Source organism: Triturus cristatus, chromosome 11, assembly GCF_964204655.1.
Source record: "Triturus cristatus chromosome 11, aTriCri1.1, whole genome shotgun sequence".
Taxonomy (NCBI): domain Eukaryota; kingdom Metazoa; phylum Chordata; class Amphibia; order Caudata; family Salamandridae; genus Triturus; species Triturus cristatus.
This window is the reverse complement of record NC_140594.1, coordinates 1,100,492,203-1,100,512,811: the sequence shown is the minus strand read 5'-3', so window position 1 is coordinate 1,100,512,811 and position 20,609 is coordinate 1,100,492,203. Positions and strand designations below refer to the sequence as shown.

At 43.6% G+C, this 20,609-nt stretch overlaps 1 protein-coding gene across 8 annotated transcripts in view; it reads left to right on the top strand.

Moving 5' to 3' along the window:
- LOC146786068 (dehydrogenase/reductase SDR family member 4-like) overlaps positions 1–20,609 on the top strand; it is a 284,740-nt gene that overhangs the window by 96,871 nt on the left and 167,260 nt on the right. For all 8 annotated transcript variants that reach the window (XM_085635494.1, XM_085635495.1, XM_085635492.1 and 5 more), the window contains exon 4: positions 1,875–2,052. In XM_085635494.1, the coding sequence (XP_085491620.1) occupies positions 1,875–2,052 (178 nt within the window). The remainder of the gene's footprint in view (positions 1–1,874; positions 2,053–20,609) is intronic.

Here is a 20,609-nt window from a genome sequence, read left to right as displayed (position 1 = left end):
ATTTAGCTTTATCAAGTTACATAACAGTATGCAGCAAGTCAACAATGCAGTTATATACTGAAAATTGCCACATGGCACGCATAGAGCATGATGGTTATTTATGGTTACGCATTAATGTCAATGAGACAAGTTGATCATGCGCCCAAGGGACACATGCAACAATACGAATCAGCACAGTGTTGCAGTGAAAAAAAGGTTCTGACTTGAGGCACTACTGGACAGTGATGCCAAAATTCGGTACAACACAAATTATTGGTAACGTAGGATTCCAAAGAGTGCAAAGAGTGGACAAAAGACCCCCACTGTCACCAGCCCCAACCAAACCGTTAGTCCCCATTTCATGGAACATCAGGGGAAGGAATTTTTCACATGACAAAAAAGACAAGATTGCACATTTGTGCAACAGGGACATTGCCTGCCTCCAGGAAAGATAGGCACTGGCATGTTCTCCTTGGCCAAACTTTATGGAGTTCATGTCCCCGTCTATACAATCGATGAGAGGGGGCCAACACTCAAATGGAGTTTTAATTTATGTTAAAAATTATCTGGTAGATGATTCCCCTATGATTAGTTCTGGCAAGGATGATGATCAAGCAGCTTGAGTTGCTCCTGGGAAGGCTTCCAATCTCTTATCATTGGCTATATCTACATCCATACACAGAGCACCAGGAGAAAAGATATCCTAGCCCTCCTTGTGCCAGAAATTAGGGCACTAAAACGAGTGCAATCCAGAGCCTTTCAGTTGATGGCCTGGTATTTCAACACCAATCTCTTGAACATTGGGCCCAGCTCTCTGGGGCAAGAGTATGATAACTGATATTGGAACATTCCACTCAAGAGGATGCAATAGCAAAGAAAGGAAACTAATAGAGAAGAGCTGTGCAGTGCCCTCAAAGAATTAGGCTTGTGTGTATTGAACAGCAGAATGCCCAATGATTGGCAGATTAGCCAAAATGGCTTACATGTGGACATCTGTTGCCCAATGTTGTCAAATTGGTGACTTTAAAGTATGGCCCACATTATAAAGGGACCATGCAATGCTAGGGTGTTCTCTGAACATACTAGCCATCCATCGTCCTCAGCATTGGCTAATCAGCCCTCACGAAAAAACGGAACCTATCAGACCGATCAAATGGCAGGCCGTTAATATACACCGACCACCCATTTGGTGGAAGGAGTGTCTGGAAATGGCAAATGCTCTCTAGAGCAGGGTCTCCCATAGCTTAAGGGTGCACAAGAAGAAAGTGTGGATCAGATCAGCCAGCAGCTATGGCCAAGGACATAAGACAGCTGAAAGTTTAGATGTAACACATATTAATGAATACTATGTCTACGGTGGTTTTAAGACCAAGACAGATTTTCCACTCTATCATACTGCTCACATAGTCAGTAAGACACACCAACACAGAGATTGGCTTTATTATTCACTAATCTTTGAGTTAGCAAAAAAAAAAAAATGAACTTGATCTGCATGGTTCCCAATTTTGTGTTTCACAGTGCCATTAATTCTTTAATTTGTATTTTTTGTGCTACACAGTTTTAGTTTTTACCAACATGCCGGAAAACTTGGAATAGAAGCATCATGCTAAAACTCCACCTGCAGGGGTGGAACTAGGAAAATACATTTATTAGATTGAACAACACTCACCCCCCCAAAAAGAAAATACATTTATTCACATGTTTACATTGAGGATAAATATGCTTCACCATGCCAATGTCACAGACATTATTCAGAGCTGTTAGCATGGCCCTTTGGCTATGTTCCATACCAAATGAGGATTCCAGTGGCTACAGGAAAGGCTGGCAGAGAAAGAGTTTCACTCACAAAACTTGCTCCACTTTTAACAGTTTGTTTATCTCTTGTTCTCTTGCAGGATTGGGCTTGCCATCGCCCGCCGCCTGGCACAACAGGGGGCCCACGTGGTCCTGAGCAGCCGGAAGCAGGAGAACGTGGACAAAGCGATCAAACAGCTCAAGTCAGAGAACCTATCCGTGTCAGGGACTGTCTGCAATGTCACGAACAAAGACCACAGGAAGTGCCTTGTGGAACTGGTGAGTGGAAACTTTAAAAAGAAATCTCAAGAGAACCCCAGAGAGACCGTGAATGGTTCCTTTTTGAATGGAGAAATCCAGAATTCTGGGCTGATTTTAGCATAGCTGATTCCAAAAGCTTATTGGCAGAATAGCTCTGAAAGAAACATTTTAGTTTCTAACTCTTTCATAAAATTGAGAATTAAATCAACAGATTTTATAAGTAAAGATCTAGGGGCATATTTACAAGTTCCTGTGGCCACCACAATGTCCCTTTTCAGGTCGTTGCAGTGGCGATAGGGGCTTCGCCTTATTTACAAGGCAGTGTTAAGCCACTTAATGTGGTTAATGTGGCTTAACACTGCCTTGTAAATAAGGCACGCTTTCACACTATACCTAGCGTGAAAGGGGAGGGCAATGGGTGTTGCTGTGGGCGTTCCACCACAACATCCATTTATTTTGATGCTGCCCGATATTTACAAGGGCAGCGTAAATATGGGGCAAAGCCAAAGTTAAGACCTGGGAAAACCTGGTCTTACCCTGGCACAACGAGGAGAAATGTTTCATTTCTTCTTGTTTTTGCTGGTTCCATGTGTGCTGCGTTCCTTCCTGCACATAAACAATCATTTAAAAAAATGACGTTTTGCAAGTTATGTCTACTGCATTAAGCAGCACACATCGATGTTACAAAACGCCATTTAAAGATTGATTATGTGCAGGAAGGGACACTTTCCTACACATAAACAATCACTCCCCTCAAAGCAGTCACCGTTGCACTATGGTGCAAGGGTGCCTGCGTTGGCGGTAGTCAGCTAAATTTAGTGCCAGCGCAGGGGGAAACCAAGGGCTGCACCATATTCATGTAAATATGGTGCAGCCCTGCATTTCTAAAGTAACAGGGCATGTTGTTGGCCTTCTTGGCTTAACAACACACTTCGCCACTCTCTTGTAAATGTGCCCCCTTGTCCATTTAGGGGCAAATACAATTCTGAAAATAGTTAGAAAATATGTGCGTGCCTTACAAGGTGTCCATTAAAGACAGTCTTTTCATTGGACATTGTGTCACATAAACCTGCTTCAAAAAACATCATTAGCAGAAGAGGAAATTAGCAGCTTCTCGACGTTACCACCCAAAACGAGGACACTAAGCGGAAGAATGGGTAAAGTACGAGACTTAATTAAACTGCCTCAAATTACACCTGAGTTAAACAAATCGGAACTAAGAAGGGGAACCCCTGAAAAATGATGAAGGCAGGTATGGCAGGGGAAGTAAAGACAACCAATAAGGAGAAATACCTGCCAAAATGATTAGAGAAAGGCCCTATAAAGGGTCCTACTATATAGGCTCGCATTTTGAGGATGGCGTTCCCGTAACTAACTGCAGAATAAATGCATCGTGGCACCCAAGTTTGCTAAAAAATCAAGGTATCTAATGGCGCCCGTTTCTGGATATTGATACCAAGCTCATATCGCCGATCGCTTTTACCAGGCACGATATCCTATTTACTATCTGACCTGTATTCTGGACCCCCCAGATCCCTTACCTAGGATCAGGACCATATTGGACCTTGATAGATTTCCTGTTACCTTAGATATTTATCTAAGGGTATTCATCCCTTCGGGAGTTTATCCTACTTCTCTGGGGGGGGGAAATTGTTTTTCCATTTCTCCTAAAGAGTCTGACCTTCAGGTGTGCTTGTCCCACACCACTTGTCCATCCTCTCCCTGATGAAGGTGTAGCCCCGGTGGGGGCTTGACACCGAAACGCACGTTGGCGTTTTTAAGGCTATTGGGTAGTCGGAATCCCACTACCCACACACTGTAGATGTCAATTTACATCTTGTCACTCAAACATTATGTGGCAGATATATTATCTCTATGCTCTTTGATTTTTATGAATAGAATTCGTGTGTTGTTGTATATAGGATGATTTGATTGGGGAATGTGTGATAGTATGATTGTGGTTTTTGAATGAGGTGTGTGGGACAGAATTATTAAATCTATGTATATTATGGAATGTTGCTTTGCAATAAATGTATGTATATATTACAAAATGGTGTTAAAAATACAATAAATTTGACCGATTATTGTGATTAAATTACTCTGTTGCTGAATTATATATTTATTTACTTTTTTGAACTTTGTAAAAAGAAATGTTGATTACTGTCTTGATTTGCCACGGTGTGTGGTTATTTATAGTAGGACCCTTTATAGGGCCTTTCTCTAATCATTTTGGCAGGTATTTCTCCTTATTGGTTGTCTTGCACAAATCAGAGACAGAACAGCTCACTTAAAACTGATAATGTTTATACTGGAAACCTTTTTGAATTAATGCCTGAGCTAATAAACCACATGTTTGTCAGGGAGGTGATGCATCAGTATTTTTCTTTTTTTAACCTAAAGCGCTACTGATGAGCCACACGTGAAGTTAATCCCCTGAGGATTTTGTTGCTCCGCATCAGGACTTTGTGAACATGTAAATAAAACAGAAAATATTTCAAAAATAAATGTGCATCAGGCTTCACAATAAACACTGACAAGTACTATATTAAAAACCATGAAGGTTTATAAAAAAATTAAAGGCATTACAGAAAGCAAAATAAATGACAAAGTTTCAGCCAGTTAGTGATTTGTTAAAAAAAAAAAAGCATGAAGCTCAGAATAAAATACAATGTATGAAATAGCAGAACAGAGTATAATTCAGCCCAAGAAAATAAGGGTCTGATATTTATGTTGGCAAAAAGAGAGCTCTGAGGTGGTGGCGTTGGAGTTTGCTCCCGCCAACATAGTGGAATGCCCGCCCAATTTAATTTTGGGTGGACCATTAGTTTGACCATAGTGGAGACTAGTTTGTGTCCCCTGTGGCCAAACTTCTCCGCCCGCCCGAGGGAGAAAGGGCCATCACAGAAATAAATGGCTACATGTCTGCTCGCCCAATTTAGATGAGCGGACATGTAGGCATTTTTTACTGTTTCTTACTGCCAGGCAAAAACTAGCAGTAAGGGGCAGAAAAATGTAATAATGCCCCCTCCCCACAATGGGAGAAGACTCCCATGGCGAGGGGAGCATTATTTTTTGCTACAGGACTGCATACTGGTGATGCAGCCCCACAGCACGGAGTAAAATACATTCCCTGGAACTGCCAAGAAGGTGGTTCCTGACAATGCTTTTAGAAATGCTCGCCTGCTTGGTGGTCATTAATAAATTAGGCAGGCAGCCCCTCCGACATGTGGACAGAGTAATTTACTTCATCTTCATGGGGGAACGGCGGGTCATCCACCCTGATTTAAATCAGGGCCTAAGTCATAAATCAGAGGTCAAACCAAAATAGTGTAGCCATCTAAAGAGCAGGGGAGAGTGAGCCCAACATCCTCTTTGTAAGGCTCATTTTATAGGGTGAAATACAATAGGATTCATACATTTGGTGTGAATGTGCAACTGTATGGAAGTCCCATACGATCATGTTAAAGGAAGAACGATACAGTTTAAAATCACATTTGGCAGCACTATTCCACAGATTCATATAATGTAGTGTCCATCCCCTGGGATACTGTGGTACACTCGATAGTTAGAACAAATTGCTATAAATCAAGGTTAAGTTCTCATGAGTATTACATAGTAGTCCCAACAGGTGAGACCAGGGGAAACCATGCGCTATGCTAACACAACATAAAAATGAAGCTTGAGGACAAAGCATCAATTCATACATGAGTGAATTATATAGTTTCAAAACATTTTTTACAACATTTAAACTGTACACTGAATGAAAGGTAAAAAAGGACAAAGACATGATGTGTACAGGAAAGATGGCGAGAGACAGCACAAATAATTTTGAAATCAAGACCTGCAGCATCTAATGTTAGGATAAACACAACTTCTCAACAGAATATCTCATATTCGTTTCATTTCATTTCGTTTTTATTTCGACCAAATTGATCATAAAAGACACAAATATTTACAACATCACAAGATAAAATCCGTTATTCCTTGGGGACTTTTCATCATCATTTAATCTTTATTTCGGTCGACTTGACCATAAAAGAATACATTATACAACATTTTTAAAAAAGAACGAAGGGTACAGTAATAGTTTCCAGGTGGTTGACCAGAATATAAAACAGTCATTTGGTTAGTAAAAACTTAATACATTTAGTACGACTGTGCCACATTGGCGTTAAAAATTTTGAGACTGCAAACACAGTTGGAGCAGAGAGGTCACTTTTTAAAATCCTGTATGCCGGAAGGTAAGTCCTGAAGCCCAGGTTTTTGAGGAGTGGGACCAGCCAGTACTGTCTTGCTCTTCTATATGCCGGGCAGAAAAATATTATATGCAAGTCACACTCCCTCGGATGCGCACAAGCTGGGCATTGTGATGAGTTCTCAGAATTTGACCAGCAAGCGGTGTGCGCTTTAAGAGGAAGGGTGCTGTACCTCCATTGCATGAAGAGCTTCCTGGTAAGCGGGGGGCCTATATTATCATACACCAGCTCTTGGCAATATAGGACTTTGAACTCCAAGAATTTGCCTGTGAGGGAACACTCCTGTATATTTTTAAATTGAAGACATAAACGGTGTTCATAATAGACTTTGGCTAAAGATTTCCTTGAGACTCTGGGACATGTGATTTCCGGGTGGGACCATAAGTTCTGCCTTCCTAGTGCCTCACAGGTTTGTTTAATATGCCTGAGCCAGGGAAGTCGTGCAGGGTTACAGAGCTTGAGGATTTCCTGAAGTTTTTACAACATCACAAGATAAAATCCGTTATTCCTTGGGGACTTTTCATCATCATTTAATCTTTATTTCGGTCGACTTGACCATAAAAGAATACATTATACAACATTTTTAAAAAAGAACGAAGGGTACAGTAATAGTTTCCAGGTGGTTGACCAGAATATAAAACAGTCATTTGGTTAGTAAAAACTTAATACATTTAGTACGACTGTGCCACATTGGCGTTAAAAATTTTGAGACTGCAAACACAGTTGGAGCAGAGAGGTCACTTTTTAAAATCCTGTATGCCGGAAGGTAAGTCCTGAAGCCCAGGTTTTTGAGGAGTGGGACCAGCCAGTACTGTCTTGCTCTTCTATATGCCGGGCAGAAAAATATTATATGCAAGTCACACTCCCTCGGATGCGCACAAGCTGGGCATTGTGATGAGTTCTCAGAATTTGACCAGCAAGCGGTGTGCGCTTTAAGAGGAAGGGTGCTGTACCTCCATTGCATGAAGAGCTTCCTGGTAAGCGGGGGGCCTATATTATCATACACCAGCTCTTGGCAATATAGGACTTTGAACTCCAAGAATTTGCCTGTGAGGGAACACTCCTGTATATTTTTAAATTGAAGACATAAACGGTGTTCATAATAGACTTTGGCTAAAGATTTCCTTGAGACTCTGGGACATGTGATTTCCGGGTGGGACCATAAGTTCTGCCTTCCTAGTGCCTCACAGGTTTGTTTAATATGCCTGAGCCAGGGAAGTCGTGCAGGGTTACAGAGCTTGAGGATTTCCTGAAGTTTTTACAACATCACAAGATAAAATCCGTTATTCCTTGGGGACTTTTACAAAAACGTAATAACACATATATTAAAAAACATATTAAAATCAGTCAGGATCCACTCCGAAGTAAACCCCGAGAAAAGTGCCAAAGAGAGCTTATCTTGAAGTAGAGATACCAAGATGCCCCTGTGCAATTATGCAAATATAAACCATTTATGAATATATATAATCACAGTTTTAACAATGCCAGGTGGAAGAAACTAAGCAGAAGACAGAACGCTAAGGTTTACTGTCGCAGTCTGCTTGTTTTTTTCCAGCTGTTGTCTGATTCTCCATGCCCATCCCAGGAATTTCGCTATGGCGATTACAATTACCTCTTGAGTACTAGACTTTAGTATTCTTAGGGCAGTCGTACTAGACCTGGTACCAAGCTTCTGACAAACTGGTTTTAGCCATGTCCTTCTAGGAGAACAATATGCTGGGCACACAAAAATTTTGTGGGAAATAGTTTCATCCGTATTTTTACAAAATAAACATTTACTGTCTAGGGTCGAGTACCATGATTTTGTAAAAGCTTTGGTGGGTAATGATCCTACCCTAAACTGGAAATAGGATTTCCTATCCAGTGGCTTAGCTAGAATATCCCAGAATTCTTCATAATGTGGATCCAGTTTATGTTCCAGGAAGGCACTGGTCAATGATATAGCCCAAGAATGTCTCAGTATACCTGTTCTAATCATAGACCAGCACGCATCCTTATATTCATTTTTCGACGGAAATAAATTGTGGGCCGGATCATCCCATAGCTGTCTCATACCCATGTCCACCAGGGATCTTTTAACCTGCTGTAACCAGCTAATCTTATGGGAATTATCATTACCTTTTATGTCCAAAAGGGCTGTAGCATAATGGGCTAGTTCCGGAGTAGACCATAGCCTTCTCCAGTAAGCCAATGGTTTAAATCTTGCAACCTCTGTAAGCTGGTGGCACCCCAAATCAGAGTATAAGGGAATTAGAGGGGTACTCTGAGGGAGGCCTGTCAGACCCCTCAAAAAATTATTTTGGGCCTGGGTTAATACAGACAAGTTTTCAAACCCCCACAATTCTGCTCCATATAAGATAGATGCCATGGCTTTGGCCTGATAGATCTGAAGTGCGGGGCCTATTGTCTTTGTTTGGGAAAGCCTATGTTCTTTCAAAATCACCCCTGCTATTTGTGAGTGTTTGAGTGCCATTAGTTTTATTTGGGGCTTCCAGTCCATTTTTCGATTAATGGTTACTCCTAAGTACGTGAATTTGTCACTTTGTTCGAGGGGCTCATTATTCATTAGAACTCTTGACTTTATAACTTTATGGTTATGGAGCACCATAAATTTGGTCTTGTCCACGTTCACCATTAGTTCATGTTCGGAACAAAACACCTCAAAACGGACCAGGGCTTTTTGCAACCTGGCTTGAGTCTTGGATAAGATGAGGGTATCGTCCGCGAACATGAGAATTGGAACTTTGATACCTGCTACAGAGGGAGCATCAGTAGGGTGATCAAGGAAATACCTAACCACCCCATTTATAAATAATGAAAACAAGGTTGGGGCCAAGACACATCCTTGTCGCACCCCTTTGGAGATTGGAAATGTATTTGTGGTATTCCCTTGACCGCCCCATCAAACCTGAGCATAGGTTGATTCATGCAATTTGATCACCAACTGCAGTAGCTCTAGTGGAATTCCAAGGTCTCGCAACACAGACCAAAGCTTATTCCTTGGTACAGTGTCGAAAGCTGCTTTGAGATCCACGAAAGTGGCGTAGATGGTACCCCTCGCCAACTGTACAACTCGCCAGTAGATTAATAAAAAATAACATACTTGGTCTATCGTACTCGCATAAGCCCTGAAACCAGCTTGAAAGGGGGATAATATATTGTTCTTCGTAATCCATGATTGAATTCTATTCAAGACCAATCTGGCCATGATCTTTTGCGTAGAGTCAATCAAACTAATAGGCCTATAATTATTGGGACTCGAACGATCCCCCTTCTTGTATATGGGGAGGATTTCCGCCCCACGCCAGGAGTCAGGGATGGATGCTCCACTGGCGATAGCATTTGCCAGAAACAGTATATACCTTAACTAGAGTTCTTTGTCTGACATGAATAAATCCACTGGGACACAATCAGGACCAGGAGCCCTACCTATGGGGGCCGAGATCACAGCTAATTCAACTTCCCTTAGGGAAAATTGGGCCGGTGATTCTATACTTAGAACTGGAAATGGAGATACTTGTCCCGTGACAGCGAATTGACCTTCAAAAAACGATACCCATTGGTCTGGGGCAATGTGGTTTGACAGGATGTTTCCTTGGCCTCCACGACCCCATTTGACAAGCTGCCAAAATGATTGAGGGTTTTTCGCTTTGCTAGCTATCAAAAGATCCTTCCATCTTTGTTCATCCCAAGCTCGTTTAGCAGAGTGTTGGATCGATTTGTACTCCTTACGGGCTAACCTTATCATATTTATATCTTTTGATTTTATCGCCCATGACAACTGTCTATAAGCTAACCTGCATGCCTTGTTGTACCAGTGGTCACGCTTTAAGTATGATAGCTTTGGGGTTGTATAAGGTTTAGTAAAAAACCTCCTAATATTTTCAAACAGGGATTCATGAATATGCTTAATATTTTTATTTATTTCATCCTGGTTTGAATATGTAGTAAGGAATCCCTTAATAAGTACATACATTGTTAAGTTAGCATAACCACGTTAGATGTTAGAGAGCCATTTTGCTGCTTTTGCGCACGACACTGCGTCTACATGTTATTGTTTAAACAAACTGCTGACTCGCGCTTTGCCTCACACGAGAGCAATCTGTTGTTACCATCCCGAGCTCTGCGCAGCGACCTTGGTCTGTACATGGTGTAACAAACAGTCTGGGTTGTTAGACAATGCATGTGTTCCACTCTAGGTTGATCGACACACTATTTAGCCATAACACACAGGCAGCTGCGAATACCTGAAAGTTGGTGCTTTTAATATTTCAGACATCATGTTTAATATTCAGACCGAAGACGAGCCTTCCTGCGAGAAGACTTCTGATGCTCCTGTGATGTGATTTCACTAAGCTGATCTGTGAGGTATGGGGTCCCCTGTTCAAGCCTAAGAGACCTTTTATTAGCATAATAATAATATTAGCTTCTTATTTAAGGGAAGGTGGTAGTATCCACTGTCATTTATAACATGATCACTCCCTTTATATTCTATGGTATTGTAACGATGCTGATGGTTTTAATTATAATCATTTGTCTGCTTGTATTAGCCAAAGTAATGCATCTTAGGACACGTGGTCTATAAAAATAAACTCTTTTTATTTTCACCGTGTCTCTGTTGCTTCTTGTTGTGGACTGATGTGAGAATAATATACGAACAGGTATTTCCGATTCCCACCATTCCTGAGAGTACACTGAGTCGCTTGTTCTGGGTTGTCTTTTCATTGGGACCGCCGAGCTAAATCTCGGATAACGAATGGGACACTTATGCTAGCCGGATACTGGGTTCTGGGTTCTGAGGTGAGTTTCTGGTACACCACAATTCACTGAGGTCCTGGGGTTCTACGCATAGTTCTGTGTATGAGCAGAATCCCTGCAACATGGCGCACCTAACGTTTGGTCTATGAGTTGAAACGCCTTAGTAGTGCTTATATTAGTCCACAACACCCTCGTTCTTGTTTCCGGATAACAAGTCTGACGGATTAAAACCTACCTATTTCTGTTGATATAGGTTTCTTCAAGCTTGATCATTAAAAAGGTTCTTGAACACTTGTGCTACTGATTACTTTGAGTGTAGCTTGTCCTTATGGCGGTCGATATAGCGGCGCACAGTCGGGCACCTCTGAGACGTCATTTGACGCAGTATGGGGTGCCGGACACTGGTATGAACGTAATATTTGTGGTAGGAGCCGATGCGGCTCATCCTTATGAGTTGTTCTACTCTTCGGTGACGCTTCCGGCAGTGAGTGAGGACGATGATTCTTTTCATACTTACACTGCCACAGCCGTGCCAGCGAACTATACGCCGTATAGGACACAAGAAATACCAATATCTGCTTGGCAGCATCTTATTTGGTTTAATGGCGCCCTTCCCCATGCGGTTATACCGCCGAGAATGGGCCCTTTGTCAATTGCAGGGGCCACTTGGCCGGTACTAGCCGGATATACGCCTCATCCCTGTTACCTCACGGTGCCGGTGGCTGAATTGCGTGTACTGCACACTGCCCTTATTACAGTACATAGGGCTTTGGTACAGTACGTGTCACGCAAAGTGCAGGCGGGGGCACCTGCTGTTGCGGGGCAGCCTACTGACCACCACGCGGTGGTCATTAGTCCTGTTATGGTTAATTCTGTTATGGGCAAGCGCCCCCAAAATAGGGATGATTTCCCTTTTTGGCTTGCTGAAAAATGTGACCAAATAGAAGCGGTTTACCCGAATACATCTCCTGTGGAGAAACACAGGATCCTTACCATTAGTTTGCCTAAAGACTTGGTCCCCGACATTGATGATTGTGTAAACTGGGGCAAGGTCTTTGCAGCGACGTACTCGCAGTGCTTTGGCACGCCGTCTATGTCGGTACTGCCCTCCGTTATTAAACGTGTTCAAGATAACCACGGTGCGGAGTCTGCGATAGAATTAGGCATGCGGCTCCTCGGACAGTTTGACCTGGTGGCTACCATGATAATGTGTAACCTTAAGGGTGATGCTATGCAATTTCAAGTTCGTAATGAACTGAAGAAAGTTGCTGATGAGGACAAGCCGCGGGAGTTCGCGAAAATAATCTCGACAGCATACAGAGATTTGGGTCGTAGCTCTTTAGGAGTTAAACCTGTTGTTAAAACTCCCGAAATTAAGCAGCAGGGTAAGGCAGACGCCTCTGGTAAGGATTACCGGCCAAGCTTTCCGAAACAGAGTTGGCGGTCAAAACAACAGGGAAAGCAGCAGCAGAAACAGGGGTCTCGGCCTGCCTCTCCCGTTCAGTCAAGTAGTGAGCGCACTTATGATCTGCGTGATCGTGCTACTATTAAGTCTCCTGATAGATTTCAGGTTTCTGAACAACGTTCTCCTCGTTCTTCACAGGAAACATCGGCTTCACAGTCCGGTGGCGGAGGCGGTGGCAAAGGTCGGGGTGCTCCACAAACACGTGACCAACCCCGGCAGACTGAGGGTAAAGGCAAGCAGGACGAATTTGCACGACAAAGACCCCCGTTTCAGAAGAAGAAAGGGGCTGCTCTGACGGCAAGGTATGCCTCAGATAGTGCGGACACAGCTTCGGAACCGGACATGGGCGCTGACGCTACTGGACAGCGCAGCGGAAATTACCATAGTCCGTCAAGCTCTGCGTCTATTTCTGGCGGCGACAGCAACTGATATATTGGTTACTGTGGAAACGGCTGACACCAGAGTGGCTCCCCCTGACAGACTTTACGAAATAGTCTTACTAATTGAGGGTGACATACAACGTACAATAAAGGGGATTTTTTGGGATAATCTGACTACCACCTATGATATCCTCCTAGCGGAGGCAGATTGGCCCCCAGCTTTCATTTTAGAAGCTCCTAGAGGGGAGGAGGTTATCCTCCCGTCCTTTGCGCACACAGTGCCTAAGGACCAGGCTGAAGTGTACGCTGAGGAGTGGGCACTGGCGCTAGCGCCAGCAGTGTATCGCACTCAGGTTGGATGGGACCGACTGTCCCCCTGCCATGAGATTCCATTGCGGTCTATGCCCCAGCCACAGCCCCAATATCCTATGCGTTGTGAGGCTAGACCGCACGTCGCTGCAATCCTTGAACAATTGGAATATCAGGGTGTTATTGAAACTTGTGTGTCCCCTATGAATAACCCTTTATTCACTGTGACGAAGCCTGATGGGTCGTACCGTTTAGTTTTGGATTACCGGCACTTAAATTCGCATTGCCGGACCTGCGCGGTACAAAATACTCACAGCTCGGCTCTTGTCGACAGTCTCGTGCGTAAGAGATTTAAAACGACACTTGACATCTCCAATGGCTTTTTTAGCCATAACCTGTCCACACTGAGTAGCCAGTGGACGGCGTTTACTTCGGGCGGCAAACAAAAACAGTTCACAAGATTAGCCATGGGCTATAAAAACAGCCCTGGCGTCTTTTCCACTCGCGTGGTCTCTCTCTTAGAGAGAATTGACCCCGACGCATACTCCTATGTTGACGATATCTACCTCACGGATGATGAGCTGATGCCACATCTGTCTCGAGTCGACAATATTATTGTGAGTTTTGCAGACTATGGCTACAAATTTAATTTTGCGAAGTCTCACATCGCGGAATATACAGTGTTGTTTTTGGGCTACGAGCTCAACAATGAAGGTAAGGGATTGGCTCCTCACTTTCTGGAGAAGTGCGCATGCCTGCGGGCTCCTACAACACTGAAAAAATTACAATCTTTGCTGGGCTTTCTGAATTTTGGACGTACGTATATTCCTGATTATGCCCAGCGTATCAAGCCGCTTTACGCCTTGGTACAACCTTCTTTTTCGAAGTCAAGCTGGCAGCTAGAACATACTGCTATTCTTCAGTCTTTACAGGCTGATCTTCTTGCTTCACAATACTTATTGACGCGTGATAATCGCACTAACCTGGTAATAAGAATAGTACCAGGCGCAGTGGGTTTCACGTACTTGACGTTCAATGAGGGCGATACAGTCCCCATTGCGTATAAATCACACTTGTACACCTCTGCTGAGTTGCGTTTTTCCACTGTCGAGAAAGTCCTGACGGCAGTGCAGATGGCGATTCTTAAAGAACGCGCGCTTTCACATGGAAAACAGATACTGGTTGTAACACCGTATCCTGCCCTGGAGGCGGTGACAAAAGCAAGTGTACCAAATTCTAAAGCTTTGCATCCACGGTGGATACAATGGGCCACAACTCTGACATCACCAGATGTCACTTATATCTTTGACGCCTCTTTACAGACTCAGGAGTACTTACAGTATGAATTCGTTCATCCGGCTCCTCTGTCTTTGCACCCACTCGAAGAATACCATTGTGTCATATACACTGACGACTCGGCGCAGCCGGCGATTGGATCAAAGCATGCCTATTCTGCGGCTTGCGCAATTGTCGTGGGTACATTCGTAAATGGTGAATTCCAATCTGATGCCGTGCATACGCAGTCATTGGGTGATTGTACCGCGCAATTGGCGGAGCTCCGGGCTCTGGTGCTTGCACTGGAGTTTGCTGATCCCCGAGTTACTACTCTTATAGTAAGTGACTCCTTTTATTGTGTCCAGTCCTACAATGACAATTTACACTTCTGGTCTCAAAACGAATATCAAGATACCAAAGGTAGCACAATTAAGCATAAACTGCTTTGGGTTCGAGTGGCAGACTTTAAAGAACGTCTCCCTCTTGTGAATGTTATTCACACTCTTGGTCACCAACGACTTGGTGTCCATGCTGTCGGTAACAGCTTGGCTGACGAGGCAGCAAAAACCGCAGTGGCTACATACTTAGTGGCAGCAGTTACAAGATCTAAAAGTAAGATTGATGATGACATCTTGGCAGCTATTGCTGCTACAGAGAAGGGAAGTGATTACCCGAAGGGTTTTCCTTCTCGTTATTTATATCACTTAAGTCCTGATAAAGTCCCGTTAGTGAGGATTAACGACGTTGGTGACAGAATTATTCCCAACGCGGACTGCAGACCATCTCTGATACTAGCAGCGCACGAGGGGTTGGCGTCAGCCCACGCCGGCGTGTCCGCTACTATATCTCTGTTACAACAACGTTATTGGTGGTTCGGTTTATAGAAACAAGCGCGCGCTTATGTTCTTGATTGTGACATTTGCCAACAGATTAAACCTTCCACTGTTGCGCGCCCACCACAAACACAGTTGTACATATCCAATAAACCATTTGGTTGTGTTTATCTAGATCACTGCGGTCCTTTTTCTTCTGATACTGCGTACAAGTATATCTTGGTTGCAGTGGATTCGTGCACACGTTTTCTCTGGGTATGGCCACAAAGGAGTGCTGATTCGCGGACTGTCATCAGGGATTTGCGTGTCTTTGTGGGAACTTTTGCGTGTGGTACCTTCCATTCTGATCAGGGCCCCGCGTTCGCCTCCAAGGCTTACAAGGAGGCTATGAGAAATTTGGGGGTCCAAGTCAAATTTTCGTCCCCCTACCGACCTGAGGGTAATAGTGTGGTGGAGCGAATGAACCGTGACTTAAAGCAATCTTTGACAGCACGTGTTTTAGGCACAGGCCGGAATTGGCTAGCCCACTTGTATAACGTCCATCGTGCACTTAATAATCTCCCTAGAAGGTCTCTGGGTGGGCGGACCCCATACATGATGCTCTTCGGAATCAGAATGTTTGTCCCAGACCTTGATGGTCTAGACATGGCGGCGTCGACCGCACCCTTTGACGTAGATGATCACTGTGCTGTTTTGCAGACCCTACAAGAAGCCAGAGACACTCTATCGAAGAAACACTTGCCCTCCACGTCTGATGCTGTGCTTCAGATTCCGGTAGTCGGCTGGCTACCCCGAGTTGGAGACCTGGTCCGTGAGAAGGTGGAGAACAAGAAGGAGTTCGGCCCCTCTTATCGTGCACCGGTTCCAGTGCTTGGAGTGCAGGGTACAAGAACAGTCATTTTACCTCCACTTCCTGGTCGCAAAGAAAACAGGTACATCTCTATTGACAATGTCAAACTTCAGCGAGTGGCCGATACTTCTTAGTCTGACTCCAGCAGTTTCATGCCAGACGATGCAAAGAAATTCGATGTTGGTTCCTGCTTCTACCACCTTGTCTGATGTTGCCATCGAGATGCAGTCAGTTACTGATCCCTTGTTAATACCGCCAGCTGGTGGTCTGCCCGAAGAGACTGAGTATGCTTATCCTACAAATGGTCACTCGCCTTTTTTACAATCTACGGCGGTTAACCAGTCATGTTTCTCCTTTGACACTAACTCATTGCCTTATACTTCCCCTTCGAACATTGCTATTTTTGCTAGTTGGTTCAAAAGACATTTTTTGATTCCCCCTTGGACATACATCTGGCTGGTGCTTATAAGTATTTTTTTGTTTATGTCCATTGGATTTGTAATAGTATTTTTCCGTCTGGTGAATGGCCACTATCTTAAAGAACGATCTACAATTAGACTTATCAATGGAACTTTGGCCCCCCACTCCTCGTCCCACATCATGAAAAGGGACCAGACTTTTGTGAATATTACTGCCTGGCCCGTTTTGGATGGAATTGCGTGGGATGCTGTTAAATTCCAAATTCATGGTCCTACAGAGGTCATCAATGTACCTAATGTAATAGGTTCTGTGAGGGTTTAGTTGATGAAGGAAGAATGGCGCTCAAACATAACACACCAAGGGTCAGAAAGTGAACTGGTAGGTACGGTGCTGCGAGATCAGGGGAAAACAAACCCTGGCAAGAAAAAGAACCCCTGCGAGTTGGGGTGTAGGAGACACCCACTACAAATGGAAACAGGTTCTGCGCACACGTTTAGAAATAAACACAGTGTGGTGAGACCGAAGGGTAAGGTCGAAAGTACGAAGGAGGTCTACACCAGAAATGTCTTTGTAGAAATAAACATACAAAAAATAAATGGTAACGCAAACAAGAACCTCCTGTTCCCCCACCTTTGACCGTTCTTGTTTGCGTTACCATTTATTTTTTGTATGTTTATTTGTTCTCTTTGTGTCCTTCCCAGCCCTGAAGAGTCACGGGTTGTTTCCCGTTGACGAAACACGTGTCGGCTGGTTGTTCTCATGTTCCCTTTTCATTTGATGATACGCACGATTAAATCTACAAAGACATTTCTGGTGTAGACCTCCTTCGTACTTTCGACCTTACCCTTCGGTCTCACCACACTGTGTTTATTTCTAGACGTGTGCGCAGAACCTGTTTCCAATGTACCTAATGTATTTCGTGTTTCTATGGGTGATGTGGTTAAGCAGAACATTCGTTCTGATGATTGGGATGTTCATGCCATTGAAGCACTGTTTTCTGATTTGAAATATTATGCCGCTTTTGATGCAGAAGATTTATATGAAAATGCGGCTAACTATGCAGAACAGTATTGTTTTCAGCATTATGGCAATCACTTCCTGCATAAAGCGAACACATTTCGTAATTTTGTAAATTTTACCCATTGGGAACACTGTCCCATCCCATCTTTCGGCAGTTCACCTACATTGGTTGATAAGTATACTTATTTTACTGATTTCAGTGTTTCCAACCCGGCATCCTTTTATTTTAAAGTGATGTCTGAGTCTGCCTCGAAGGTTAGACTGACACACACCAAATTACTCTATTCTAAGTCCTTTATGGATGAGTTGTCAATCAAAGGTTATGATCTGTGGAAGGCTACTATTGATCTTAAATCGGTTTGGGGTTCCAAACCGTGGCAGGTTCAGGGAACTGAAGCTTTACATCGTGCCTGTCTTGTACCAAATCATATGTTGTTTTTAAATTCAACCATCTTCCAGACCACCTGTTTCGGATTGGCCACTTCTAAAAAACGAAATTTCCCTTCTGTTCCAGATCTGGGTGCTTACCCAAATTGGGATAACCACACAGATCTGTCCCTTCCTGCTTTGCAGTCGTTACTCTCTAATGCATCTTTCAATATTTCTAAATTTAGTAGTGAAGGATGGTTAATTTGGCAAAGCAGTTCAGATGCCTGTCAACGTCGTTTTCTAGGTCTGACACCGGGGTATACGCGGCAGCGCGTGGACCCTCGGTTTGAGTCCTCTCATACAGTAACTACCTACTCTGTAGGGAAATTATGTCAATCCTGGCTGCAACATTCCACCTTGGCATCTGTCAAAGTTCATTTATCAAAATTGCATGACAAAATAGATTTGAATGATTTTGTTAAAGGTCCTGTGGGTGGCAGATCCAAGAGGTGGGCGTATGCTATTTACAACGAAGTATGGAAATTGTCGCAAATTGAGGCAGCTTCAAGATTGAGGGCCATTGATCAAGCAAATATGGAAAAGGTCTTGGCCGTTATAGATAACAGCATTAACACACTTTCTTCCAGAATTTATACATTAGACAATATTGTTTCTTCAATTGTTGATATTGTACATGATGATGTGTCTGTATTGTATCATGGTCAAAACCAGTTGCGTTCTGTTATGCAGTTTGCATGGACATTACAAACGTTAAAGGCAGGAAAGGTCCCCTGGGACTATCTGAATACGACATCATTATTCCTTCCCTTTAACCTTACTGTAAGGCAGCAGTTCATGTCCATGAAAGATGCTACATATTCATTGTTACACATTGAAAAATTGGAGCCGTTACCTTTCTCTGTGGCAGAATTGAATTCAGCCGTGTGGTTGGTACATGGGTTGATCACGCTCCCTTTCGCGCTTTTTAAGTTTACGTCATGCATGAAACACTATGCTCTGGGTAGATATGAACAGCTGGGTACCGCGTTCCTACATGAGGTTTGGTCTCTCCCTTTTACGTATAGATGTACAAGAGACGGTACAGAGGTTTACCTGAAGGGTGAGGAGTGTACCTCGACACCTGATCATTCTGTGGTATGTATGCACATTCAGTTACACGGTGCATGCAATGTCCACGCCCCGAATTTGGCCTGCGTCCCCAAAGGTATCCCAGTGCCAGTGATTACACCATCTTTCATGCTGCTTGCAAACGGTAGTTATTTAGTTTTGAATAATGAAGCTTGCTGCGGGATGTTAGTGGGAATCCCCTATATAGTAACTGTATCGCAGAGAGTAGTCTGCTGCAATAATGTTCTATTTCCTCCCCCCGCATGGGCGGCTGGATGTTTCCATCTGGCCTTCGATTCCGACCTTGAAAGCAGAGTTCAACAAGATGAGCAGAATAAGAGCACTATTGTCCCAAAAGGAGGTGCCATTGACTTCCTCCCGAGAAACATTTGTCCTTCACGTGGCAAATACGCGCACTGAGGTACAGGCGCTTTTGAATACTGATCTCCCCCTGCATTTTGGAGCTTTGATCCAAACAATCTTCAATGCCTCGTCCACAACTGTCCTGGCTCATTTTTTTAAACTTGTAGGCTCAGGCCTCGTGACCTCCTTCCAAACTATTTTTGGTGTGATTCCGGCATTTTTTCATTCTATTTTTTCGAGCGTCTTTGGCGGTGTCCCGCTGATTCTGGCGCTGGTGGCAGGTGTGCTGCTTTTACTTTTCATACTACGAAATGGCTGCACTTTCTGTGCCTCACGACAACCTGCCCCGCCTGTATCTTCTTCGTGACAGGATGCTTGAATATTATGGTACCCTGCCATTGGCGACTTTGAGCCTGGCATATGGATTATCCTTCCGGTATTCCTACTTTACCTGCGTGCAACCTGTCTTTCACTGCCTAGATTGTCCCTTTGAATGGCCTCTGGATTTGTGCTTAACCAACACGGTGTCTCCGGTGCCGGATTATGATCGACTCATGAGGCCCTTAGTGTCTGACGAGTTTGCCTGTTCTGGCGTTCGGATTATGGCCTGTGGTGCGGCGCATGGTATCCTGGGTAATTGGGACATCGCAAGGGCTGCCTATGACTTCTTGGATATGAGTTATCTGGAAGAACACGTCGGTTGCCCTCTGATGGTGCTAGAGGCTCCGCTCATTGAAGAACATGTATGTTCCTTTTCTTTGATTAACTGGATGGCTGAAACTTTTAGTGGCCGTGCCAATGATTTTCTGTTGGAAGCTGTTGCTACGTATGCTGCATACACGTTCATGGATTGAGTGAACTGTCATCCACTATATTTTTTCTACCATGTCTTGAACATTACAGGTGACTTTGGATTGCTGGCCAAAACAGCGGTTTTCATTTTTGATATACACTTCAAGTGTCTAGATAAAGATGGGACTGACATCAGGGAATACTGGTACGTCAACTTTATATATGGATCATATCGAACTTATACTTTAACACATCCATTGGTTAACTTTTTAGGCTTACGTGCCTACATTGATTTTAATATATGTACGTTCTCGTGACGTACACCTGCATATATAGAAAATGCTTTATTTACATTTT